The sequence below is a fragment of the Sus scrofa genome, chromosome 15 (genome assembly GCF_000003025.6).
Source record: "Sus scrofa isolate TJ Tabasco breed Duroc chromosome 15, Sscrofa11.1, whole genome shotgun sequence".
In the NCBI taxonomy this organism is placed as follows: domain Eukaryota; kingdom Metazoa; phylum Chordata; class Mammalia; order Artiodactyla; family Suidae; genus Sus; species Sus scrofa.
This window is the reverse complement of record NC_010457.5, coordinates 133,050,951-133,077,646: the sequence shown is the minus strand read 5'-3', so window position 1 is coordinate 133,077,646 and position 26,696 is coordinate 133,050,951. Positions and strand designations below refer to the sequence as shown.

Sequence of the window (26,696 nt, the reverse complement as noted above, 5' to 3'; positions counted from 1 at the left end):
TGAATGAGAGGCACGCCAGCCTGTGTGAATAAAGCCAGCCCAGGCAGAGCAACGGGGAGCTGCAGAGGGGCTCCCGCAGTGTAGGTGGGCAGGGAACCTCGCCAGCCAAGAACTGCTAGGGTGGCCAGAAGTACTAGAGGGGAAGACTGGTCTGTCCCGCCTCCTTAAGTCAGTTTTCCCGCACGACCCCGTTCCTCTGGGCCCAACTGAGGACCTACTTCTGCTAAACTTAGGGAAAGGCCCCCCCGAGCCCGCACGACACGTACTTGATGCTGTCGGTATGGGTTTTGTACTCCATAATGGTGTTGGGAGGTAGGTTAAGCACGCGCCGCAGGGTGTCCCGGATGCGGGCTGTGGTGGCCTGGTCGCTGGCAGTCTTGTTCCAAATGGAAATAATGTCCTCCTAGAGGGGCAGCAACAGAGGCGTCACCAAACCAAGCGGGGCCGTGAGAACGGCAACGGCAACACCCGAGAGCAGCCCGGCCCGAGGGGCGGCTTACCTGAAACCGGACCGAGACCACGGCCCCACAGATCTCCTCCCCAACCATGAACTGTTCCCCCAGCATGGCCAGGATGAGGTTCTCCCAGCAACGGGACGCCAAGCCCTTCCGCAGCCGAATGATCCACTTGCCACCGTTTTTATTTGCATCGTCCTGTAAAAAGAAAGCATCAGAGGTAAAACATGGTTTCACAGAATTCCCGTCGTGGCGCAGTGGTTGGCGAATCCGACTAGGAACCATGAGGTTGCGGGTTCGGTCCCTGCCCTTGCTCAGTGGGTTAACGATCCGGCGTTGCTGTGAGCTGTCGTGTAGGTTGCAGACGATGCTCGGATCTTGTGTTGCTGTGGCTCTGATGTAGGCCGGTGGCTACAGCTCCGATTGGACCCCTAGCCTGGGAACCTCCATATGCCGCGGGAGCAGCCCAAGAAAAGACAAAAAAAAAAAAAAAAGAAGCCAACTGCAGTGGCTCGGGTTGCTACAGCTGCTGTGTAGGTTGTAGCTGTGGCTCGGACTCAATTCCAGGCCCAGGAACCATAAGTACGGCCAAAAAATAAAAATTAAAAAAAAAAAAAAGAAAATATGGTTTCACAGCCTTTTTTTTTTTTTTTTTTGGCCAAGGATGCTTTGGTCACTAAGAAGTCTTAGCACTTTCCAATTACTCAACTCTACAGGAAAAGCGGTGGTAGGAGCATGGAGAGAAGAAATGGGAAAAAAAAAAAAAAAAAGTCCAAACCGTTAACAAAATAATGGTCAAACAGACTCTTTAAAAATAATCTTTTTTCAGAACCACATCAAAATGAAATGATGCCAGATTTTAAACACAGATCATTCCTCACTTCATTTGCTAAAAGTTTATCAAGTGTCACCATGTCCCAAACACACAGACATGAAGCCACAGTCTCTACCCGGACCCAGTCCAGTGAGGGAGCCAGACGAGAGAATGAATGACAGCAGCACAGTGTGACAAGCACCGCTGCGAGACAGACACGCACAGCGGGTTCAAGATGAACGAGACAGTCGCTAACAGCCGGGAGGAAGAAACCTCTGGAGCTGGGTCTTGAGGCGCACGGGAATTAGCCGGGCAGTGCCGGCGAAGCCCCCTGCAGGCACTTGAGACACGACTTCGTGCCAACTCTGCCTGTGAGACAGGGAGCTGCCACCCCGGAGGGAGGATTTAGAGAAGACGGGCAAGGGGTCCTGACAGGTAAACGAGGTGCGTGACCAGGTGTGCTACGGAGAGCTCGGAAGAGCTGCAACTGGGGGGGGTGACCACGTCTGTCTTCTACAAAAAGGCTCTGCCACCGGAATAGAGACGACGGATGAGCAAACGGGTCACAGAGTTCAGCTCTGGGTCTCCAGTTACTGCCTGTAGGCTCACTTTTTCCTCACTTTAATCGTTTGTATACTATGATGATACGCACACACCCAGTTCTATGTGAAGAGAGTGATTTTTTTAAAAAAGCCCTTTAATGTCGTTAATAATACCATTTTAGTACTAAAACAGTCTTTGAAAACCATCCACACAGACAAACAAGGGCATCAGTGCCATTTCCTAGAGGTCCTGGTTCCAAGATATACCAAATAGTGATATAGCTTTTAGAAGACTTTAAAATACCTTTTTTTTTTTTCCCTTTTCTTTTCTCTTTGGGACCATACCCGCAGCATACGGAGGTTTCCAGGCTAGGGGGTCAAATCAGAGCTACAGTTGCCTGCCTACACCACAGCCACAGCCACGGGGGATCCAAACTGTGTCGGCGACCCACACCACAGCTCAGGGCAACACCAGATCCCTAACCCACTGAGTGAGGCCAGGGATCGAACCTGCAACCTCATGGTTCCTAGTTGGATTCGTTTCCGCTGCGCCATAATGGGAACTCCTTTAAAATACGTTTAACCTTGACATGACTGAAAAAAGGGAAAAAACAAAAAACCCCAAACATCATCACCACCACCACAAAACCCGCTGAGAAAGGCAGTCTGAGGCTTTCAGTCCTCACCTCCCACATGGGTTTAATTCCTTCTTTGAAGAGATGGAAGTCACTGTGGCCTGTCAGGTCCCCGGGACGTACCATGTGGCTATAAAACCTCCAGAACTGCTCCACCTGCAGAGAAGACAGCAGAGTAAAAAAGATGTTTCTTCCTTGAATGTTGAGGCATATTTAAGAGAAGAGCATAAACACGGAAGACACTGCTAGAGGCTCTACTTTCTGTAGGATAGATTTCATTCAGGGGCTCATGTGAGAAGGGAGGTGTATTAGATAAAGGCAGACGTACATAAAAGAATAACGCAGTATTGCTGATACAACAGTAAACTCTTTAGGTGAGAAATGCCAGCCTCAGAGAGGAGCCGTAGTTGGTGAAGGTCCACATGTGCCTCCTGCAGAGGCCGCAGGAGAGTCATCGCTCGCTGTAAGAGGACCTTGTTTGACACAATAAAAACTATTTCGTCTTGAGGTAAATTAAGGGCCACAGAACCTCAGCCTGAATGTATTTTTGTTAAAGAACCAAATCACTTCAAAAAAAAGGGGGGGGGGGCGACAGAAGTTCCAATTGTGGCTCAGGGGAAATGAATCCGACTAGTATCTATGAGGCTGTGGGTTCGATCCCTGGCCTCATTCGGTGGGTTAAAGAATGGCGTTGCTGTGAGCTGTGGTGCAGGTGGCAGATGTGGCCTGGATCTGGCATGGCTGTGGTGTAGGCTGGCAGTTGCAGCTCCAATTAGACCCCTAGCCTGGGAACTTCCACAGGCCACAGGAGCGGTCCTAAAAAGCAAAAAACAAACGAAAAAAACAAACAAACCAACCCTACAAAAAAACCCAAGGCCCCCCCCCCCCCCGCCAGTATTAACTGTGTTCGTCAACCAGTCACACTGTGCACATTACCTGCCCACGACTTCTTTACAATTGCAAGTTTGATTAATCAAACTACACAGCAAAGATAGCATTGGCTACAATGAAATACATTTTATCTGTTTAGCTCCTTAGCATTAAGCCACAGAACCAGCCACAGACACCACTCCAAACCATGGTGCCCTGCTAATAAGGCCCGGACAGGCTGAAACCAAGCAGGACTTAGCCTTTTTCACTTAGGGTTCAGGTCCCCCCTCTTCACTAGAAAAATTCTCTTTGCTCCCCCTTCACAGGCCTGTTAGGAAATTAGACGCATTTCTCTATCAAGGGCCTGCTCAGTTATACTCGTCCTGCTCCTCCTGTTTCCCTCACAGCGACGGGACAGGAGAGATGACCTGGCTACTCCTCGGCAAGTCACAGAGAACACCCGCGAGCACTGGCTGGTGAAGCGTGCATTTAGGAGGAAAGAGAAACTGTGGAACAGTCTGAAGACACAGTTGGTGTTTGCCAACACACTGCCGAGGAGGCTCGAAATAAACATGAAGCAAGACTCCATGATGTGCAGCTGAAAACGGGCACCGAGCAGAGAGCCACTCGGGTCCTCCTCCCAGATCTGGAGAGCATCTGAGGGGGGACAGACCGTACACCGTGTGAAACGGCTGTGCCTTCCGTTCCTCTGGGGAACAGGAGTACAGGAAACGTCTCAGGCGACGACGAAGGCAAGAATGAAGGCCGCGTGTGGGACTTCACTGCACACTTTACCTCCACCACTGCTGTGCTTAACCACACTCCGTGACTTGGGCAGGTGAGAGCGCATGCGCGCACGTCCTACCACATACAGCGCAAAGAACCGAGGTGTGCCAGCCAGACGCTGTGGCTCCTTGCGAGTCTGGACGGGGGCGGGGGTGGGACAAAGAACCCCAACCATCCCCAAACTCCCATAGGAGCACTGCTTTAGGAACAGTTTACTCTCCACCCATCTGAGAGCCACCCGATACCATCTTACAGCCAGAATCCCACATCCAAACCCTAAGAGATGAAACAATAGGCAGCTTGAGAAGTGTCATTAAACTTGGATCATTTTTCCTTTTCTTCAGGCGATGTTCATCTTTGAAACTCCCAATTGAGACCAAAAAATAAATGTTTAGACACAGGTTATGAGGTGCACAAGACCTCAGAAATCATCTCAAGGACCTTTTTCATTTTATAATTGAGAAAACGATGTCAGAACTTGCCCTGGCCCACAAAGTCAAGCACCAGAATGGATGAGACTTGCAATCCCAGGCCCGGTGCTCTTTGCATTTCAAGACAGGGCCTTCTTGGTCACCTTAATTTCAAGAGCTTTTAAATGTTGTCAAACACTAGGATGGAGGACCAGTGAGAAATACTGCCTTGGCATCGCTGGTTTCCTAGCGCAGTTATTCCTCTGCGAGGAATTTAATATTGAGGCAGTTCCTAACACCTTGAATTACAGGACCTCGATGGGTATAAAGAAGCATTAACCCAAGGTGATGCTGATGATAACTGTCCAACATTCATGCCCAAAGGAAGGAAAACAAAACCCCTCCTTGCACAAGCTGGGTAAACTCATAAATGCTTTTCTTAAGAGGGAAAGAAAGAGGCTAGAGATAGTTAAAATTACCCCAAAATAACTCAATTAAATCCTGAATGAAAACTTAGTCCCCAATTCAGTTTTTTAAAAAAGATTTTTATTTTTTCTATTATAGTTGATTTGCAATGTTCTATTAATTTCTGCTGTACAGCAAAGGGACCCAGTTATACATATATATTTTCTTTTTCTCTCATTATCCTCCATCATGTTCCATCACAAATGACTAGATATAATTCCCTGTGCTGTACAGAGGCTCTCACTGCTTATCCACCCAATTCAGTTTCTTCTTCGATCCTCTGGGTGCTTAACCAGTTCATAACATCACGGCTGCCTTTTACCTGTAACGTCTAGCAATCAATCGAAGTTTCTGTGGAGTCAGGAATGTTAGAACTACATGGATGGATATACACACATACACACACATGTATTCTTTCTTCTTAGGGCTGCACCCACGGTGTATGGAGGTTCCCAGGCTAGGCGTCCAATCGGAGCTGTAGCTGCCGGCCTACACCACAGCCACAGCAACATCAGATCCGAGCTGCATCTGCGACCGACACCACAGCTCACCGCAACGCCAGATCCTTAACCACAGAGCAAGGCCAGGGATCGAAACTGAAACCTCATGGATGCCAGTCGGATTCATTAACTACTAAGCCACGACAGGAACTCCAGGTCTACATGCATATTTTTAAAGGTTTAATTCTATTGTTCACCAAGAATTCCCTCCTCTTCTTGTCACCTGTCCAAATTCTTTAAATTCAATCTTAGACCTAACTCCTCTCAGAGAGGCTTTCCTTTTCCAGGTTGAAATGCGTTCCTTTCCTCCAAACTCCAAAAGCACTCTAACCATGCCTTCCTTATAGCCTGGCCCACTGAGTCCCCGCATTACAAATTCCCGGGCGTGACTTATCTCCCTATGGTCAAGGTTTTAATTCATTTTAAACACTTACTAGTGCCTTGGATTCATTCAACCAGCATTTCTTGAACCAAATATGTACTAGTGCACAAGCTATTTTTAATCATTCAAAAAAGCCTAAATTTACCAGTGCTAAAGAGAGCACACAGGTATATTTTGGCCGAAATTGTATCAATTTCGCAGAGTAATCAGATTATCTGATAGCCAGCTATATATATCTGATTAATAATAAATGGATAAATAAATCTTGTTTGTCTAGTAATTAAACATTTAAAAAAACTGGAGCCTCCTGGCATGCATCTTGGTATATGGACGACTGAAAGAATATGGGCTTTGGGTTTTTTTTTTTGTTGTTGTTGTTTTGTCTTTTTGCCTTTTCTAGGGCCGCTTCCGAGACATATGGAGGTTCCCAGGCTAGGGGTCGAATTGGAGCTGTAGCTGCCAGCCTACACCACAGCCACAGCAACTCGGGATCCGAGCTGCGTCTGCAACCTACACCACAGCTCACGGCAACGCCGGATCCTTAACCCACTGAACAAGGCCAGGGACCGAACCCGCAACCTCATGGTTCCTAGTCGGATTCGTTAACCACTGTGCCGCGACGGGAACTCTGGAAGGTGGTTTTTACAGCCTGTGACTTTCAATACTGTTCCCTCCACTCAATCAAGTTACTTATAACTGACTTGAGCCTTCAGATAATTAACCCAAGTCTCATTTTCCTCCTTGGAAGAATACGGATACTACCACTGACCGCATAGGGCTATGGTAGGAATGAAAGAAGTTACACGAAGTAGCTGCTACTGTGTCCTTCCTCTTTACTAATCTACTGTAAAATTTACGGTTTCCTCTCCCAGCGTCCGCATTTTAAACGGGCAAATACCTCAATTGTTTCAAGAAAAATAACCAATCTTGCATTTGATTCTGCCCAGAGATGGACCACACAGCACCTATGAAGCGCATAACCATCTTCACTGAGCGAGACTGGCTTTCGCTGCGGAGAGCAGCTCAGGGTACCCAGACCAAGCCACCCGTGAGGGGGACAAGACAGAGCGTGGGTTCTCGGTGCTGACTGTCCCCACAAAAAACATTTACACGCTTTGTTCTCTCTCTGAACACAGAAAGAAGATGCCACTGTATGCATAACTACCAACCTATCCAAAACTCTAATGGGAGGTTATTAAACACAAAAACTTCCTAATTTTACTCTTAACTTACTGTTGGGTTTCATGAGAACAGATACCACATGCTATAACATTTGCTATCACCCATGATGCTTTGTGCGTAGGAAGGACGCAATAAATTCTACTTCTATTTACTTTTGGCCCCCTTCTGATCACTTCACATATTTAATGATACTGACATGTGTTACCTACGCATGTGTAATAAGAAATCTTAAGAGTGTATCTATGGGACTTCAGAGACTCAGGTCAACCAACGAAGGAAACCAGGAGCGTAAATAAACACAACCATGTAAATACAGGCATGAATGGACTACCACGGTCACTACATGAAACCCCCAAGTACTCACAGAGGCAAAGGTGCCAATCTGTTTGATATTCTGTTCGTAGCTCTGTGAGCTAGTGGGACGACCGGGGGTTCTCCTGGAGTACCAGAAAGTGTAGTTATACTGCAGGGGGTGCTCTGCTGGCCCAGGGACAACAGCCTGTGAATCAAAAAGGTGTGTTAATCCAGGCATTTTTCACATGCTCTGAGACCGGGAAAACACTTTACAGTGTCACCCCTTACCACCTCCACGATTAAAAAGGATACACTCTCAATTACCTTCAATGTGCTCAAGATGTGGCTTACGTGCTAAATTAGTGGTTAACCGACACTAAATTTCTGTAACATTTTCTCTGTGTTGCTAAGCTTTCCTAACTTTCTACCTCCTATCACAGGTATTTCTGTCTGTATCTTATCTCACCATACTCCCAGCCAAGTACTACCTCCTCCAGGACACTCTCTCACTCAGCGGCTAGTGACCTTTGGCAAGCTGCTTAACCAGTTGGTGCCTCAACTGCTTACCTGCAAAATGGGGACAATAACCACCACCTCACGGGGCTGCTGAGGGTCAAGTTAACAGATGTAAAGTGCTTAGCACGGTGCCTGGCACATAGTAAGCACGAAGGAAGTGACAGCCACTAGTGTTACTGGCACCATTAAAGGTAAGCTCCTTGAGGGAGTTCACTTCGTGGCTCAGCAGTTAACGAACCCAACTAGGATCCACGAGGGTGAGTGTTTGACCCCTGGCCTAGCTCAGAGGGTTAAGGATCCAGTGTTGCCATGAGCTATGGTGCAGGCTGCAGATGTGGCTCAGATCTCGTGTTGCTGTGGCTGTGGTGTAGGCCGGCAGCTGTAGCTCAGACTCTACCACTAGCCTGAGAACTTTCACATGCTACAGGTTCTGCCCTAAAAAGCAAACATAAAATAAAATTAAAAAATAAAAATAAAAAATCTCCTTGATTCACCTTTGTGTCCTCTTAGCATCTAAAACACTTACATTTGGGAGGTACTCAATGTTGTGGGATGGATGAATTAATCATTGCTTTCATATTTTGAGAAAGAAACCCATCGACCTCTCATTCTCTAAAGTTTCTCTTTTCCAAGTCCCTTTCAGCTCAGACTATTACTGACTAAAAGGTCAAAAATTCTAAGTGATCTGCAGGATTTGAAATACCAAGCAGCAGCTTATGAAGCAACTAACATCCTTGTTCACTCTAGGGGGAATCTCCCTACCTCAGGCTGGGAGAATGTTGGAAAGCAAGGCAGCAACCCAAGATCCTGAAAAGTTCTAAGTCCCAAAATGAGCTCCAGTGAGTCAACAACTTTTCCCCCTTGCTTTTTAGGACTGCACCTGCGGTATATGGAGGTTTCCAGGCTGGGGGTCAAATTGGAGCTGTAGCTGCCAGCCTCCACCACAGCCACAGCAACGCCATACTGGAGCCACATCTGCAACCTACACCACAGCTTGTGGCAACACTGGATCCTTAACCCACTGATCGAGGTCAGGGATCAAACCCAAGTCCTCATGGATACTAGTCAGGCATGTTACTGCTGAGCCACAACAGGAATTCCTGAACAATTTTTTTTAAGAACAAAATCAGATATTACAAAACAGGGTGTGCCATCAAGTTAATCTGGCCTCTTCCAGACAAACAGATTTCATAAGGTAACTAAGTCTCAAGTCCAAAGGCAACTATATCAGTACAGCACAAAACTCACCTTCCTCTTGCTGCTGCTCTGACTCTTGTCTCGTTCTGTTTTTTCCTTCTCACCATCTTTCTGTGTGCTGTTTTCTTCATTCTGATCATGGTCCCCACTGTCATCGTCTTTCAATCTGAATGGGAAGGCACAACGACGTTATCCCATGACTGAGCTGATTCTCGCTTATCTAACAAAGCCAGCAGGTCAAATGAACTTCCATGTAACCAACCCAAAGTTACTCAAGATACAGGAAAGGAGGGCACAAGAGACGAGAAGAAAGCAAGAGAAAGGCAAGCAGGAGGATTAAACAAAAATGAAATGTCCATCAGCTACCTTGTGAACTCAAGGAAACACCATATGCTAGTTTTCTAAAAGGTGGCATGAAGAAGCAAGAGGTAAGCATAAGGGGCTGCTTTTCTTTGCCAAAAATAAAGAGTCAATAAGAATTTCTGGCTAAACACGTGCTTTGGCATTTCAAATAAAGTTTAAAAACATACCTTTCTTCATCACTTCTTCTAACCGTCTTTCCCACTCTTCCCCACTGCTACTGCTTTAATTTAGGCCCTCTTCTCCCGGCATCTCAATTACACCACCACCAGCCTGACCTAAATGCAAATCTAGGAGTTCCCACTGTGGTTCAGCAGTAACCAATCTGACTAGTATCCATGAGGACTTGAGTTTGATCCCTGGTCCTGCTCAGTGGGTAAAGGATCCAGTGTTACTGTAGGCTTCAGGGTAGGTCACAGACACAGCTTGGAACCGGCACTGCTGTGGCTGCAGCTATGGCGGAAGGCCAGCAGCTACAGCTCCAATTCGACCCCAGCCCAGGAACTTCCATGTACTGTGGGTGTGGCCCTAAAAAGACAACAACAAAGCAAATCTAATTATTTAACTTCCACGCTTAAAACTCTCAAGTGTACCTTTCCCTTTGATGCCCACCATACAGGGTAAAGTTCAATGGAATGTAAGATCCTCCGGAAGCTGACTCCTGCCAACTGGCATCCTCTTTCCCTTCCCCTACCTCCAAAGCGACCTACCGTCCTACATCTGTGCTATGTGCAAACACTACCCCTCAGCCTAAGGCACCATTCCTCCCACATCTGTTTTTCCTACTAGATGGAAGGGGCTCTTAGGGCAGTGTCTTATTAATCCTGGTATCTTCGGCACATAGGACAAGAAGATGCTGAATGAAAAGCAAAAGAAATGAAAGAAGGAAGGTCTTCTCTCCCGCGAAGTAGTCAGATGTACTTTAGGTGCCATGTTTTAGGAGCAGAGAAAGTATCCTCAGTGCTGTGTGCCGGTTTTCTATGATTTCAAAGCTGCTTGCAACTGAAATGAAAATATTTTAATCCACTTGTTTACGACAAAGAACAAAAACTCTTTGCAGAAGTTGCTTTGACATAAGAATTAAGTGTGTTAGAATGTCATCTCATCTGCTGTTGTTGATAAGCGCTAGTAGCTCACTTGCTGAGTGGCCCTGCTGGGGCTTATCAATAAAAACAGATAAAGAAGGACCTAAGGAACTATGATGAGGGGACCTTTCCCGTCAGGGCAAAGCTACTCTCTGTGGATGCTGCTCTCTCAAGATCTTGAGGCCTTGCTCCCACAGTGGCCAAGGCTACCCTGGTTGGCAGGGAGTGGTGTTAAACCCTGCAGCAGGCTCGGGAAGAGAAGGGACATTAACTCCTGCTGAGGAAAAGGTGACTCCCTTAGCAGTCTGGGCAGCCGCACAGAGATCAGCCCGCCCATCACCTCAGGGCTCTAGGTTCCTAGGCTCGTGCTCTAGCAACCAAGGGACTTATTTCGGAGCCGGCAGCTGGACTTGAGCTCTTGGTTGGCAAGCTGTCTCATTCAATTACCAATGCACACAAAGGTTGCCTCAACAAAATCTGGGCTTTATTCATCTCCTCTTGCTAAAATGACAGTATGAGTAATCTATCGCTGGTGTGGAGTATGTTATGCTATTTACCGGTTTAATAGTACACATCTGCACACTTGGCTTGTGAAACTACTGTGTAATTCTCACAGTGAATCTGTGTTAAATTATTGGCAAAGAAAATCTCAGTCTCTGAGCATAACGTGCCGCCCCCGAAAACAAAATACTAAGGCGTTCAGTGAACCTCAAGTTCACTGGATTTAGACCAAAAGATAAATGGAAGGTGAATTCACAAGGATAGTATGAATGCTGTTTAGTTTAGAGCTGGATCATTAACTTACATGGATCTTCTCTGAAATCACCATTTTGACCCTACCCAGTCAAATCGAATTTGGCAATTCTAAGAAAATGTGCTAGAAACGGTCAAACTATAATTGAGATATGGGAATATCTCGGAGATATTGTGGATTTGGTTCCATGTCACTGCAATAAAGCAAATTATCACAATAAATCAAGTCGCATTTTTTTTGGTTTCCCAGTACACACAGTATGTTTACACTACACTGCAGTCTAATAAGAGCGCAATAAAACAATATGTTTTAAAAAAAAGGACGTATTTTGGAGTTCCCGTCGTGGCGCAGTGGTTAACGAATCCGACTAGGAACCATGAGGTCGCGGGTTCGGTCCCTGCCCTTGCTCAGTGGGTTAACGATCCGGCGTTGCCGTGAGCTGTGGTGTAGGTCGCAGACGCGGCTCGGATCCCGCGTTGCTGTGGCTCTGGCGTAGGCCGGTGGCTACAGCTCCGATTCAGCCCCTAGCCTGGGAACCCCCATATGCCGCGGGAGCGGCCCAAGAAATAGCAACAACAGCAACAACAACAACAACAGACAAAAAGAGGCAAAAAGACAAAAAAAAAAAAAAAAAAAAAAAAAAAAAAAAAAGGACGTATTTTAATTAAAAAAATCCTTTATCGATAAAAAATGCTAATGATCATCCAATAACATGGGATTTCTATAAACCTTCAATTTTTGAAAAAAAATGCAGTATCTGTGAAGGGCAGTGAAAGCAGGTTTGCCTGCATCGCCACACGGGGATGCAGAAGCGTCTGGTGCAAAGTACCCGGCCCTTTGTCTGTCTGCCCACGAATCCCAAGTGCCTACTGCATAAAAAAGTGCTCCAATGTCCAAATGGATGAGCTGGGCGCCTGCTGGGACGTCTGCTCTGCCCACTTCACTGCCCTTGGTGTAGGACACACTCTGGAGGTCACGCACCGAGACCACTGCCATCCTTACCCAGGCCAAGACATGCCTATGAAGGGCTCCTGGCCAAAGGGTAGCCCAGCCTGGCCAATAACCAATGGCTCAGGGTCTTGCTCAAAATTATGAGTCGATTCCTCCCTCAATTGTTCATCCAGGACATGAAAGATCACACCGATTCAGGAGCTGAGGCACTCATCTAAGTCTCATATAAGAAAAGCCCTGAGAAAATAAAGACAACACGCAAAGGCAGAGAAAGCCGGTAGGGGTGAAGGGCAGGGAGCAGATGGGCAGAGTGGGGAGGAAGGAGGAGGGTTCTGCTTGTGATGCTGCCATCTCCAGGGCCGAGAGCAGCCTCCCTGCCTCCTGGGAGGCCTACCTAATGGTGCTCACGACACCCCTTCCCCTTTATGAAACTTGAGCTGGGCAGGTCTCCTTCTCGGAAGGAGCCTGTCCAGCAAGCAGGTCCCCAACCTTCAGAAGCACACGGTGTGTATCAGAGACCAGAGAACACCTCCAGTGATTATTGACCACCTGCAGTCCCGACCTCACCCTGCTATGCTGTCACCTGTCTCTCCTCAGACAGCTCCTCTTGCCCACTTAACCTGTCCTCTAAGACGCAGACTAAAAGCCACCCTGTCCTGAAAATATTTCCCCATCTCTCTGAGTTGGGAGCCCCTCTTCAGAGCATCCCCACATAAATGCCTGTACTTGTCCCAGCGATGCTCATGGCCAGTTTTTTTGGTCCCCTGATTGCAAACATCTCATGAGTTTTTCTACTGCTTAGGCCCCAAACAGCTAATTCTCTTCTTTAGGGTGGACCCCAGGGGCTCAAACCACTTCTCTCTTCTCAGCTCCCAACCCCCCACCATATCCGCTGGGGTCCGCTCCTCTTCACCCCGGCTGAGGAGGGCACATCACCTAGCATCTCGCCTTCTGTCAGTCACAAGGAAAGCATGTGTCTTCCTTTCTTTTTATTGCTTTTGAGATAAACCACCATTAACAGAAAAAAAAAGAAAGAAAAACAATTTTGCCAGACAAGAAAGAATGCTATTGTGATTCTCTAGACCCCATCTCCCAACTCCCTCCTACGATTCCTAAGATAGTAAATGCAAACCCCAATGGATCTTCATCTTATGCTGCTATTTCTTGAGAGGGGAGCTAAGCAACCACTCTACACCGAGTCTATACTTAGGGCAAGTCATTTGCATCCTATCTTCCGGAGGCCATTCCTCCCAGCTTGAGGCTGGATGAGAGCAATGATAAAATCCACAGGGAAAAATCAGTGCTCCACAGCCTCAGGCAGCAATTAGTATCTAAGGCTGTCCAGACTGAGTGGCACCTAATGAGCTCACCAGGTATACCCCCGTACTCTGACTAGACAATTCACTGCAGGTAGGAACGTGGTCTAATCCATCTTTACACGTCCAGCATCAGGCAGTGGGAGAAATCACACATGTTTAGTGAATAGACTTCTTTTTTTTTAATTATTTATTTATTTATTTATTTAGTCTTTTTGCTATTTCTTGGGCCGCTCCCGCGGCATATGGAGGTTCCCAGGCTAGGGGTCGAATCGGAGCTGTAGCCACAGGCCTACGCCAGAGCCACAGCAACTCGGGATCCGAGCCGCGTCTGCAACCCACACCACAGCTCACGGCAACGCCAGATCCTTAACCCACTGAGCAAGGGCAGGGGCCGAACCCGCAACCTCATGGTTCCTAGTCGGATTCATTAACCTCTGCGCCACGATGGGAACTCCGAATGGACTTCTAAAATCAAAGCAGCACAAGGCAGAAGAGGATGCGCATCAAACAAGTTGTTCAGACAACAGTTAAGAATGAGCCAAAGCTTGGAGTTCCTCGGTGGCCTAGTGGTTAAGGATTCAGCATTGTCACTACTGTGGCTGGGGTTCAATGCCTGGCCCAGGAACTCCCACATGCGACAAACAAGGCCAAAAAAATGTTTAAAAAGGAAGAAAAAGATGAGCCAAAGCTAATGGAGAAAGAACAGGTACGAAATCAAATATGGCATCTAAATTTAAAAACCCAGCTCAATACCTTAGGGACTGAAGTACAGTGAAGGCTTCTTGGGGTTCTGCATATGAACAGGATCAAGGCCAGTGGGAGCTCAGGACTGGGGGTGGGGGGGCATTTAGGTTACGAAGCTGGAAAGTCTCACAAAAAGGGAGCCTAGAGCTCATCTTTAATCTAAACCCACCGGATTAGACTACAGTACTCAATCCAGGCACTGGATCAGGATTCTGGCAAACTGGAACACATCCTTAGGAGCCATGTGGTGAAGGGTGCAGAGGCCAAATACAAGGCAGTAGCCTAAAAACTGCACTCTTTCGCATAAAAACCAAAAACAACAAAAACAAAACTAAGGGCAGGGGTGTTGTTCTCAGGTGCTAATTAAATGGAAGACAGTTTTGCTTCCTGCAGAGCTAGAAAACAGATATTTTAAAAATCTGGCTCAGCATACAAATAGCTAATAACTAAAACTAATTAAAAACGATCAAAGTTAGTTTTCGTCAAGAGGTACTTGAACCAACATTAAACAAACCTGAGTTTGAATCCCACCATATGGCCCTTCTTGTTGCAGGCAAGTTATTTAATCTCAGAGAGTCTCGTTTTCCTTATCTATAAAGGAGGTTAACAAAATCTGCTTTAGAGGGTTGTTAGCAGACACAGAAATAATATACGAAAAGTAGCAACGCATGTGGAAGCCGTTATTGCCATTTTTCTTCTTTTTTTTTTGCTTTTTAGGGACCCATCTGTGGAATATGGACGTTCCCAGGCCAGGCATCAAATTGGAGCTGCAGCTGCAGGTCACAGCCACAGCAACTCGGGATCTGAGCTACGTCTGTGACCTACACCACAGCTCACAGCAACACCAGATCCTTAACCTGCTGAGCAGGGCCAGGGATCCAACCCGCATCCTCATGGATACTAGTTGGGTTGGTAACCTGCTGAGCCACGGTGGGAACAGTTCTGGTTAGACCACAGAGGGCCAGAGGAGGATTTAATGATGTGATCCTTGACATCTATCCAAAAATGAGGACCCACTTTTTCTTTTGATTATAAAAACAGAGCCCTCTTTCCTTTGGGACTGCACTCCCTGGCCTGCCCGCTTCTCTCTCACAAGCATCCGGTGGTAATAAATCACCCTTGTCTATCATTTTGCCTCTTGACCTGAGCTTCAGTATGTCCTGACACCAGGTGAGTGGTTTCAATTAAAAGTGGGTTTGAGGAGTTCCTGTTGTTGCTCGTCAGAAATGAATCTGACTAGCATCCATGAGGATGCAGGTTCAATTCCTGGCCTCACTCAGTGGGTTATGGATCTGGCCTTCCTGTGAACTGTGGTGTAGGTCACAGACATGGCTCGGATCTGGTGTTGCTGTGGCTGTGGTGTAGGCCAGCAGCTACAGTTCCAATTTGAACCCTAGCCTGGGAACCTCCATATGCCATGGGTGTGGCCCTAAAAAGACAATAAAAGTGGGTTTGAGTCCCCCGCTAAGCTGGGGATTGTGGATGCAAGTCCCATTCTGAGTTCTGGCTGGGTTCAAGTCCCATCCAAAAAAGAGTGTGGGGGAGTGCCTGTTGTGGCTCAGCCGAAATGAATTTGACTAGCATCCATGAGGACACAGGTTCGATCCCTGGCCTTGCTCAGTGAGTTAAGAATCTGGCATTGCCGTGAACTGTGATGTAGCTCATGGACATGGCTCGGGTCCCACATTGCTGTGGCTGTGGTGGAGGCCGGCAGCTACAGCTCCAATTTGACCCCTAGCCTGGGAACTTCCATTATGCCTGGGGTATGGCCCTAAACAAGCAAGCAAGCAAGCAAGCATTTGTTTGTTTAAATAAACCCCAAAACCAAAAAAATCAAAAAGGAATGTTGTTTCAGCAAGAGTCCGCTCAGCAACCAAGAAACATGCCTGAAGAGTTACCAGGAGGGCTGGAATCCAGGACCTCTGAATTATCCACCAGCACTCACTGTACTGGAAAAACTCAAAATTTCCCATCAGCAACAGTGAGTGGCAACCTCAACTAAGAGTAATTTCAGTTTACATTTATATCTCCCTGTCAGTTTACAAAGTACCTTAAGCACGGCTGGATGTGATCTGATCCATATCACATTCAGTGTGGCAACAGGGCACTAACCACTAATGTGGTTTGGGTAACAGTGGCTCAGAAACCGGGTAACTTTTCTGCCGTCAAATAACTGGTGACTGGTGGGTCTGGGACTGGAAATCTAGGTCTTGGGAAGAGAAGATAGAGTTACTAGCCGATTAAAAGACAGCTAAGAACATAATCTATCCCGTGATAACAATCGCTGGAGGAAAATATGCAAAAATAACTGCATTTCCTTCCTGCGCCTCCAAATTATTTGATGCTGGAACTAGAAATCGTATGAGATATGCACAGAGCTGCAAAGGAAGGGTAAAAACAAGTGAACTCGCTGGGCAAGAAACTGAGGCGCCCTTGTTTGGAGTGTGTTGGAAGACGGGGAAAGGAGGGGGAGGAGAAAGGAAGCAGGAAGGAGTCTCAGCAAGACGAGGAGAATTCCGTAACTGAGCAGCCACTGCGCTGAGCGCGGCAGCCACATTACCTCACCGCATCTTTGCAACTCTCCCACATGGGCTCTGTTACCGTGCCCACTTTGCAAGTGAGAACACAGACAGGAGACGGGACCTCGCTAGGCCACCGTGAGTGTGTGCGGAAAGCTGGATTCAGAGCCAAGGGAGACAGGCTGCGGAAACACCCAAACCACCGAGGTCTCCGCCCCTCCACGCCGCGGGCAACCTGCACCCGCCGCGCTGGGCGTCCAAAAATCCCCTTCCGGGCGGCACGGCCACCTCCTCCCCCCCCCCGCCCCGCACGTCGTCCTCGGTCCGTATGACCCTGGGACCCCCCGACACCCCGGCATCCCACGTCCCCAAACCCCCTTTCCCCGCCGGCCGCGCAGGCCGGGCCAGCCCGCAGCCCCAGCGAGGGAGGGGAGCCGGTGCCGCAGTTTGCGCCTGCCGCGGTCCCGGCGGGGGCGGGCGCGGGGAGCGGTTGGGGGAAGGGGCCCCGGGGGTCGGCCACGCGGCACTCACGCGTCGAACTTGTTGTTCATCCTCTCGCCGCCGCCGTCGCCACTGCCTCACGGAGTGACTTCCGCTCCGCCAGGTCCCTCCGCCTCGGGTCCGGCCACTTCCGGTTGCGCGGGACGCGGCGGAACGTCTTTGCGCCGGCCAGGTGGGAGCGCGTATCCCAGGACGCCGGCCCCCGGCCGCTGCGCCGCGGCGCTGGGTTTGGGGGACCCGGCGGCCTGCGGGCCTGAGCTGTGTTTCTGTTGGGTTGCCGCCGCCCGCCCTGCCCAGGGGAGCGCGTCCTGAGCCCTTCTCCGGGCAGGTTCGGAGAAATACAGCGCCGAGTCGGCGGCGGCGCAGGCTCTGGACCCATGGCTTTGGTACAGATCCCGACTCCACCCCCAGGGCGGCTGCACGGTACTGGCGATCCTGTACTGAAAGTATCCGCCTCTTCAGGTTGGCGTGTGGATTGAACGGGACCGTCAGTGGTAGGCGGTAGACAGGTGCCCCTCATAAGCGATAGCTGTTGTTAATCGTTGCTTATTTCTGCCAGGAGCTACAGAGCTAATCTCCGCTTTCTGAAGCAGTCAGAGATTGAGGGACCAATACCAGGTGACTAAGCTAGTAAGAGGCATACAGGAACCAGGGATGGTCCACCATCCTCCAGTTGCCTGCCAGATCTAAGCCCCTGCTTCAGATGCACAGCGGGCGCGCACACACACACACTGGAGTAAATGAGATGAGTTTGTGGTGACTGATTCCCAAAGCCAGCAACCCTCCACGTGGGGGAGGGGGTTATTTCCGGGGTCCTCTCCCCTCTCCATTATCAGGTCTTTATGTGACACTTTAACACTTTTTAGTCACTTTCACTGCACCTTTGATCTTGTGATGAGGGTAGAGAGGAACTGACACCTGTGCCCGTATTTATAGATGAAGAAATAGGCTGAGGGAACACAAATGACTTGCCCAAGTCGTCACCACCAGAACTCAGGCCCCAGCTATACTCTCAAAGCAGAGTCTTCTCCCTCAGAAAGACCAGCTGGCCATGTTTCCTGAGAGGGGCAAAGGGAGACTGGTCAGGGTCGCCTCCCTGCCTTCCTGCCTCCCTGCCTAGCTCGACCCCTCCTTTGGGACCAGTGCAAATACATGCCCTGGCCTGTGAGAAGAGAAGAAGGAAGTGTCTGTTTTCTAGGCCATCGAACTTTCTCGGAGTGTTGACGATTGGGTCAGAGTTGGGAATTCTGGACTCCAAACCTTATTTAGCCACCACTGGTCTGGGAAGCCCCTCACTCTGGGTCCCAGTTTGCCCAGGCCAAACACGGGGGAATAGTGACTCTTGCTTTTCCATGATGCTATGAGGAGCTCTTACTTTAACCATGGAAAAAGATGCTAGAACTCACAAAATGTTTGGTGATCAGTGACCCCAAAAATGCATCCGAATGGAAAGACCACTGGTACAGGTGAGTACTGGGTGCTCACAGCACCCAGAAAGCAGGCAGATGCCAGCTGGAGTGGACAGCTGCCTTTCTTTCACGAGAGCATTGGCTGCTACTCTTCACTTCTCTCTTGACTTCCCTCCTTCAGGAGCCTACAGGGAACTCATAGAAGGGAAAAGAGGGCCAGACCTGGAAGGATAGGACCTTGCCTAGTCAGGATAGGAAAAAACAGAGTCCTTAGGGCTTCAGAAATGATGGGAGTTGTTGACACTTTGCCGAAGTGAGGGGAATCACAGGACCAGCAAGCCAGTGCCACGTGGATGCCGATCCCACGAGCACATTTTGCCCACATCCCATCCCCAACCACTCCAGGGCTCCAGCTCTGCCGCTTTATTTCCCCAGCTTTTCTCAGGGCCTGTTGGCTCATATGACTGTGAAGGGGGCTCCCCAGAGAGCCTCCTCATAACCTCAGCAGCAGAACACAGCTGACAAGACACTGCGTGGCTAACAGCAATTGGTTGGCTCAGTCAGGGGAGGGCAGGTAGGGGCGGGGGTCTCCGGGGAATGGCAGGGCGGGCACCCGGTTGTAGTGGGCCATGAGGAAGATGCCAGCAGTGCCACAGACAAAGAGCGAGAGCATGACAAGGAAGCAGACACGGTCCAGCACTCGGCCCACCAGGAACCACTCCTCGTTCCCCTGAGGGTGAGAGGCAGGGTGTGAGATGACCAGTGGTGACACCAAGCTGGAGCCTTGTGCCACCCTTGGCCATCCAGCCTCCATTCATTTCCTTGAGTCCTTCTCACCTACTTCCAGGCCTCAACCTGGCTTCTTCCCAGGGGTCCTCTGGTCCCAGTCCCAGTTCTACCTTTCCCATCTCAATGCCCTACCACAGCCAGTCCCCTCATCCTGCCCCCATCTCAGGTCCAAGTCCCTCACCAGGTACTCAGCCCCCGACCCAGCCCAGACTGCCTTACACTGTCAAAGTGACTCTGCTGGTGCCGGGCGCGGGCAATGAGGTTGCAGGCTTCCACGCAGGCCTGGATGGCGGGGGCGGCCTGCTTCAGGCTGCCACACAGCTCCTGGCTCTGCCCGGACTCCCGGCCCTTCTCTGTTGGAGGCGGGAGGATTGGGGAGAAGAATGAAGGAAAACAGTCTGAGAAAGTGGCCTCTCCTTAGGGACCCCAGCCCCTCTCTCCCCAACCAGGACACCTGCCCAGCACTCATCTGCTGTGCCTGGCACCTTAGCCAACAGACGGCCCTTCCCGTCTGGAGTCCCAGGGTCCCACCCCCGCCTCACCTAGCTTCTCCAGCGCTGCCCTCACCAGCCCATTGCGCTGGTGCTGCCGGAAGAGGAGCTCACTGCGGGGCAGGCACAGGGCCACCTCCTCCCAAGCTGGGATGGACCATCCTGAGGAGGAGCCATTCCATAGCCGGGGCCGGGGGTCCTGCACAGCCGCTGGGGCCAGTGGGCGGACGTGCATCCGCAACAGCTGGGGCAGGAGCCGCAGGAACACCTGGAGGGGAGATGCTGGGGGTGATGTAGCTTTGCAGCCAGCAGACCTGGGCGTTTGGCAGCTGGGCTGGGCTTCAGAGCAGAAGGGCACAGAGGGCTCGTGAGCTGGGGGGCCAGAGGCAGCATGTCAGGCAAGGTGGGTCACTTGCCTGTTCTGTGCCAGACACTGAGCCCAGGGCCCAGACTTTTGTGCACAGCAGAATCACCAAGGCACTTGTCACAAACACAGGTTCCTGGGCTCTACCCCTGCTATTCTGGCCCAGGATGCCAGATGCCAGGGTGGGCCCGGAAATCTGCATTTGTGACAAGGGTCTCAGCTGACTGCTACCCGATGGGCCACAGATCACACCAGCACTGGAGGCAAACTGCTGGGCAGAATCCTGCCTCCGCCACTGTCTGGGCGTACGACCTTGGGTAAGCTATCTCACCTCTCTGTGCCTCAGTTTCCTCCTGTGTAAACTGTAGGTGATACTACTACCCTCTTTGGAGGGATTTTATGGACATTAAATAAGTTAGTATATTGGAGTTCCCTTTGTGGCTTAGTGGGTTAAGAATCTGACTAGTATCCATGAGGATATGAACTCAATCCCCGCCCTCGCTCAGTGGCTTAAGGATCCTGTGTCGATGTGGGCTGTGGTGTAGGTCAAAGACGCGGCTTGGATCTAGCGTTGCTGTGGCTGTGGCGTAAGCCGGCAGCTGCAGCTCCTAGTCTGGGAACTTCCATGTGCCTCAGGCTCGGCCCTCAAAAAAAAGTTAGTACATGTAATATACCTGCCCCATAGTAAGCATTATTCTTTTTTTTTTAATTTAAAAAATGTTTTTGTTTAGGACTCCACCTGCAGCATATGGAAGTTCCCAGGCTAGGTGTCGAATTGGAGCTGCAGCTGCCGGCCTACACCACAGCCACAGCAACACAGGATCCAAGCTGCATCTTGTGGCAATGCTGGAGTCTTAACTGCCGAGTGACGCCAGGGATGGAACCTGCATCCTCAGGGACACCAGTCGGGTTCTTAACCCCCAAGCACTCATTGTTATTCATCCATTTGGGCACGTGCTTCAAGACGCACGAGGGGCAGGTTTGCTGCTGAGTGCGGTAGGGGAGGAACACGCAGGGCACAGGCGTGCAGGGGGAGGCGAGTGGACTGGGCAGGAGGGTGCGGGCGTGGGGGTTGGGCAGCTTGCCTTGCGGACCCCTCCGGCCATGGAGTGTGTGTGGGGGGAGCGCAGAGATACGTTGAGCACGACCACAGCATTCACGACAATGAGGATGGTCACGACCAGGAGGAAGGTCAGGTACCTGCCGGGGTGGAGGGGGCAGGAGGCGGGGCTCGCCCTTCAGGGAGCACTCCATCCCCAGGCACCACCCGCACCCGAGCGGCTGATGCCCCCATCCCTTGGGGTGAGGGGCTGGCATGGAGGGGGATGGGAGGGGTGGCAGAAGGGCGGTGCCCTGCCTTCCTGAGAGGGGAGGGGAGGGGAGGAGGTGGGCACAGGCTCCAGGACCAGCCTTACTTGCTGATGAGTGGCACTGCCTGCGAGGTCTCGGGCACCTTCTTGGCCACAAGGAAGAGGAAGACGGTCTGGGCCAGGAGCACGTTGATGGCAACAGTACACTTCTGGCCACCCGCTGCCCATGACCAAGAGGCCCTCAGAGCAGATCGCCACCTCCCCACCGTGAGGCACCCCCCTCCCCACAAGGAGTCCATGTCCCCGGTCCCAGGTCCGGTGCCATTCTGCCCTCCCAGCTCCCCCCTGGGCCGCTGGCCAGGACCATGGCTCCCCTCCCACAGGCGCTGGGTACCCTTGGCGGGAAGGAAGTAGATGAGGACAGCCACGGAGGAGATGAGGACACAGGGCGCGATGATGTTGATGACGTAGAAGAGGGGCTTGCGCTGGATGAGCAGGTAGAAGACGACCTTCTGGTGGCCTGCCTCCTCGGCCGGCGCCGCCTCGTCCAGCAGCATCTTGGCCGGCCGGTGCCGGATGGCCCACTCCCCATTTTCTGTGGGCAGCAGGCTGAGTGGGCACAGGGGGTGCGGACAGGCAGACAGAAACCCAAGTCCGTGCGACCCAGCCACGGGGCAGCCAGCGTGTGCCCAGGGGAGCCAAGGGTGGAAACAGGGGCGGGTGGATGCCTGATCTCCCTCCTGCCGAAACTGGGCGAATTATCCTGGGGGAAATCAGAACTTTGCTGGGCCTTTGAATAGATGTATTTTATGGTTGGGTGTGGTTTTCACCTTGGGTTTCATGGGAGGGTGGCATGAGCCAGGTCTGGCCCTGCCCCACAGCCGGCTCCAGCAGGGGCCTTGGGTGGAGGGTACCTGTGAAAGCCTCGGGGTCAATGAAGATCCACTCGATGGTCTGACCGTCCTCTTGGCTCAGCTGCAAATTGATCTCGTTGGTGCTGTAGGTCTGGGACCTGGGAGACGGGGAGGGAAAGAGGATAAATTTGAGCGGGTGTAGACCCACCCACGGTGTCACACAGATGGTCACCTGAGGGCAAATGTGGGCCGTTTTGCCTCCAAAAGCGCAGCCAAGAATTTCTGAGGTCAGAAAATCCTGGCGGGATGTGACAGGGCAGGGAGTTGGGCTCTTGGAGTTGAAGGGCCAGGAGGCTGCTGCCCAGTGCGCCCCCTGGTGGCCAAATGTTCCAGGATCCCGCTGTTTCTGGGGGAGAACAGGGACCAGGGACCTTGGTGAGACCCTGCACCTCTCTGGTTTGCCCAGGAGGGTCTCCCTGCCAGGTGTCCTTGTGAAAAAGACCGTCCCTGTAAAATATGGGGAAACCCTCACACAGTCCCTCTTTCTCCCTTTTTTTTTTAAGGGTCACACCTGTGGCATACGGAGGTTTCCAGGCTAGGGGTCATATCGGAGCTATAGCCACTGGCCTACACCACATCCACAGCAACACGAAATCCCCAGCCGCATCATTGACCTACAGCACAGCTCACGGCAACACCAGATCCTTAACCCACGAGCAAGGCCAGGGATCGAACCTGCAACCTCATGGTTACTAGGGTTTGTTTCCTCTGCACCACAGGAACTCATTAGTGGATGAAGACACTGAGGCAGCGCCCCCCTCCTCCGCGGGGCTGGAGGGTGCAGCCTGTGTGAGCATGCGTGTCATGGACGTGTGTGGGCCTTCTTGCCCGCCCACCCCCGCCCTCATAGTCCCTCTTTGGGGCACAGGCAGGGAAACTAAGGCAGTGAAGGAGGGTGAGCGAGGAGCCTGGGCCTTAGCAGGCAGGGACATGGGTGTCTTGGGGTGTCTGGGCCCGAGTCAGGCACAGAGGCCCCAGGGAAGTGGAGTCATGCCCCTGGCTGGAAGCCCCATGTCCCCTCCCCCTCCAGGGCCCCTCTTGGAGCGGCTCCCCAAATCCCCACCCCCGTCAGTGGCCTCACTGGAAGATGAGGGAGCAGTTCTGCCAGTCGAAGGGGAAGTAGGTGACAGAGACGGGGCAGGAGGAGCGGAAGATGGCGGGCGGCAGCCAGTAGACGCAGCCATCGGGGGACACGAGCACGTTGCAGTAGAGGGCCACCTCGAACACGCCGTCCACGCTGCGTACAGACCAGGCCACGAGGCGGGGGGCTCATACCTGATGATCCCTGCCTGGCCAAGACCTGTGCCCAGACCAGCCCTCCGCCCCAAGTGGATGGAGCCTGGGGGCAGCAGCCCTCCCCCGCCCCTGCCCAGTCCCCTCCTGGCCCCACAGGAACCTCCCTGCCACACCCACCCCACTAGGGTCCCTCGGCCCCACCTCCTAATCACTACTGCGTTCCCCTACTCTCTTCATGTCCTAACAGTGAGCGACACACCAGCTAAGCTGCCAGGCCATTGGCAGCCCTAGCGAGCCTGTCCTGTTGACTCCTGACACAACTTCTGTAGGAGCTGTCCTTGTCCCCATGGTAGAGGAAGAGCCACCCACCCGGGTGGCCCAGGTGGGAGGTGCTGGAGCCAGGTCTGGAATCAGGTCTGCTGGCCCTGGGCCCTACCCTCATCACCTGTCCCCGTGGGGTCCCCAGGCTGCACCCTCTGTTCACCTGTCTCTTTTTCCCAGAGCCCCCTTGTCCTGCTGGGCTCTGCCCTTGTGTCCTTTGTCCCCCCACCCTGCCTGCACGCCGTCCTCACTTGTTCTCCAGCACGACGTCAGGCCGCCACACCATGGCAGACGGTACCCTCAGGATCCACAGGCCTTCGTAGTCGCTTGGGTCCCAGCGCAGGCGGTAGTCACACCACTGCTGCAGGGGAAGGGGGTGGCCAGGCCCCTGCTGCACCATCCCACCCCCAGGAACGGGAGCCTGGGGTTGGGTGGGGTGAGGGAGGGGAGGGGTGGACGAGGCTGGAGGGAAACAGCAGCTCCAAGGGCCTCGGGACCCCAGGGTGGGGGCTGATAGAGGGAAAGAGGGCGGCAGGGTGGCGTCTCACCATTTCTATCCAGACGTTGGTGGTGAGGGCCTCCTCTCGCTCATTCTGGGGGTGCAGAACGGAGGGCTAAACCCCATCCCTTAGCCTCCCCAGAGGTTAGTCCCGACGAGACCCCAGCTTTTGGGCGGCCCCCTCGGGAGTTTTCCAGCTCCCGGGCTCTCCCCTGTGGGCGCTCCCTGCTCCTGGCTGCTGGGGCCAGCCCCCTCTCCCCCCAGCAGGTCCCAGGGGCAGGAGGTGCCACCCCCCACCCGGCCCCTGTCCTGCATCGCGTGCTCACCAGGGAGATGAGGTTGGTCAGGGTGAGCTTCAGGCTGACGTTGACGACATCCGAGTCGTGCTCGGCGGGCCTCAGGTGGGGGTTGTAGTTGTGCATCAGGTCCCCGAGCAGCCGCTCCTCCTGGTTCCGGCCCTGGGCCCCTGCAACCGTCCGCGGTGAGTGGGGGGTGCAGGGGCTCTGGGGCCGAAGGAGAGGGAGGCCGCAGGAGGGTGTGACTTGGAGAAGCAGGGAGCTGGGGGTGGCAATCGGGCTCCAGTAACCCTCCAGACCCTCCGTCCCCTGAGGCCTTGCACCCCGGCTCCTGGACACTCCAGGCCCTGCACCCCCCAGGGTCCACACCCAGGCAGACAGCCAGCAGTGGCAGGAGGAGTAGCAGCCTCTGGCCCCCGTGCATGGCGCCGCAGCTTTCGGCAGTGACAGCAGTGGGACTGCAGCTCCCCCGGCCTGGGCTAGAGAGATGCAGGCTCTGGGTCTCATGTAACAGCCCACACTCCCACCCCAGCCAGCCTGGCCCCACCAGCTGTCTGACCACAGAGCCGTCAGCTGTTCCAGGATGGACACAATGCCAGGGTCAGGTTACCCAGACTGGGGAGGACCGAGGGGCCCCGTCTGCCCCAACGGAGACGGTCCAGCATCTGTCCCCACGCTCAGGCTCCATCCATGTTCCAGCTGGGGGCCGAGGACACCAGCCAGGGACAGATGGGTGGGGAGAGAAGGCAGGGTGCTGAGGAGGGGCCTTGACCAGGGTCAGAATTTGGGGGATGTGTTTGTGTGACAGCTGATGGGTAAGCAGGTTTCGTCCCAAACATGTCCCACCAGCCTGACATCTCCATGGTGACTCCACCAGGCTGAGACGCTGAAGGCCAAGTGCCCACGGGAGAGACCAGCTCTGTCCCCCAGGCAACGACACCTTAACACAAATGAGGGCACCAGGTCAGTGTCCCCCCATTCTCTGAGGCATGGGACTGGGGCCTGGTGAGCTTGAAACGGGGAGGGTTGGGAGTTCCTGGTGTGGCTCCATGGGTTATGAACCCAACTAGCATCCATGAGGACGTGGGTTCAATCTCTGGCCTCGCTCCGTGGGTTAAGGATCCGGTTGCCGTGAGCTGCACTGTAGGTCACTGCAGATGCAGCTTGGATCCAAGGTGGCTGTGGCTGTAGTGTCGGCCGGCAGCTGCAGCTCCAATTCGACCCCTAGCCTGGGAACCTCCCTATGCCACAGGTGCAGCCCGCAAAAGAGAGAAAATCTCTCGTGTTCACTTGCGGTCTAACAGCTTTGCCACCTTCTACTCCAGAGGCTGGAAAAGCAAAATGATTGTTTCCCAGGCTCCCTTGCAGATGGAGTGGCCGGGTGAAAACAGCTTGGCTGATGGGGTGTCTGTTGATGTCGGCTGAGGGGCTTCAGCTTTTGCTTCCTGATAAAAGGGGCAGAAATGGCTGGCCCCTTTCCTACTTGATGTGATGCGTGGTGATGTGACAGTCATCGAACCACCAGAAGCAACCAGCCTGAAGACAAAGCCGGGACACTAAGGAGGAAGGGCTGGGCAGGGGGCACAGAGCCTGGGTCCCTCCTAGCTTTGTGGGGCAGCTGAGACACAGCTTACCATGTGAGAAAGAGGACACCTTACTTCTTGTTTAAATCACAGGGTTTTTTGTTTGTTGGTTTGTTTGTTTTGCTTTTTAGGGCCCCCACCTGGCATATGGAAGTTCCCAGGCTAGGGGTCTAATTGGAGCTTCCGCTGCCAGCCTACACCAC

The 26,696-nt window shown here is 52.1% G+C and overlaps 2 protein-coding genes across 12 annotated transcripts in view; both read right to left on the bottom strand.

The window, feature by feature from the left end:
* The window catches only part of EIF4E2 (eukaryotic translation initiation factor 4E family member 2), a 32,571-nt gene extending 14,978 nt beyond the window's left edge, over positions 1-17,593 (bottom strand). For 4 of the 9 annotated variants that reach the window (XR_001301674.2, XM_005672277.3, XM_005672278.3 and 1 more), the window contains exons 1-6: positions 17,312-17,434; positions 9,100-9,214; positions 7,406-7,540; positions 2,498-2,602; positions 501-653; positions 267-403 (exon numbers count right to left, since the gene is read on the bottom strand). Coding sequence is in view for 8 of the 9 variants with exons in the window: in XM_005672277.3 (XP_005672334.1) it covers positions 267-403; positions 501-653; positions 2,498-2,602; positions 7,406-7,540; positions 9,100-9,214; positions 17,312-17,331 (665 nt within the window). In the remaining variant the exon portion in view is untranslated. 9 annotated transcript variants of the gene reach the window in all.
* Positions 17,712-25,979, bottom strand: CHRNG (cholinergic receptor nicotinic gamma subunit). Of its 3 annotated transcripts, XM_003133731.3 has the most exons (12): positions 25,280-25,979; positions 24,941-25,080; positions 24,664-24,708; positions 24,367-24,476; positions 23,640-23,795; positions 22,559-22,656; positions 22,039-22,239; positions 21,750-21,864; positions 21,420-21,534; positions 20,022-20,238; positions 19,699-19,832; positions 17,712-19,420 (listed from the first exon to the last, which is right to left on the bottom strand). In XM_003133731.3, the coding sequence occupies exons 1-12, from the start codon at positions 25,332-25,334 to the stop codon at positions 19,247-19,249; spliced, it is 1,560 nt and encodes a 519-aa protein (XP_003133779.1). In that variant the 5' UTR covers positions 25,335-25,979; the 3' UTR covers positions 17,712-19,246. The 3 variants fall into 3 exon arrangements, with proteins under 3 accessions (XP_003133779.1, XP_020930489.1, XP_020930490.1); XM_021074830.1 differs by lacking the exons at positions 17,712-19,420; positions 19,699-19,832; positions 20,022-20,238 and having other exon boundaries at positions 21,168-21,534; positions 21,750-22,239; positions 24,941-25,979; XM_021074831.1 differs by lacking the exons at positions 17,712-19,420; positions 19,699-19,832; positions 20,022-20,238 and having other exon boundaries at positions 21,168-21,534; positions 21,750-22,239; positions 24,367-24,473; positions 24,941-25,979.

Excerpts from the sequence above, each read along its gene's own strand:
- CHRNG (XM_021074830.1), bottom strand. The coding sequence starts at position 25,417 with ATGAGACCCAGAGCCTGCATCTCTCTAGCCCAGGCCGGGGGAGCTGCA. Across the intron at positions 23,796-24,366 it reads GACGTCGTGCTGGAGAACAA|CGTGGACGGCGTGTTCGAGG; the intron begins GTGAGGACGGCG and ends GTCTGTACGCAG. Across the intron at positions 22,657-23,639 it reads AACTGCTCCCTCATCTTCCA|GTCCCAGACCTACAGCACCA; the intron begins GTGAGGCCACTG and ends CCCGTCTCCCAG.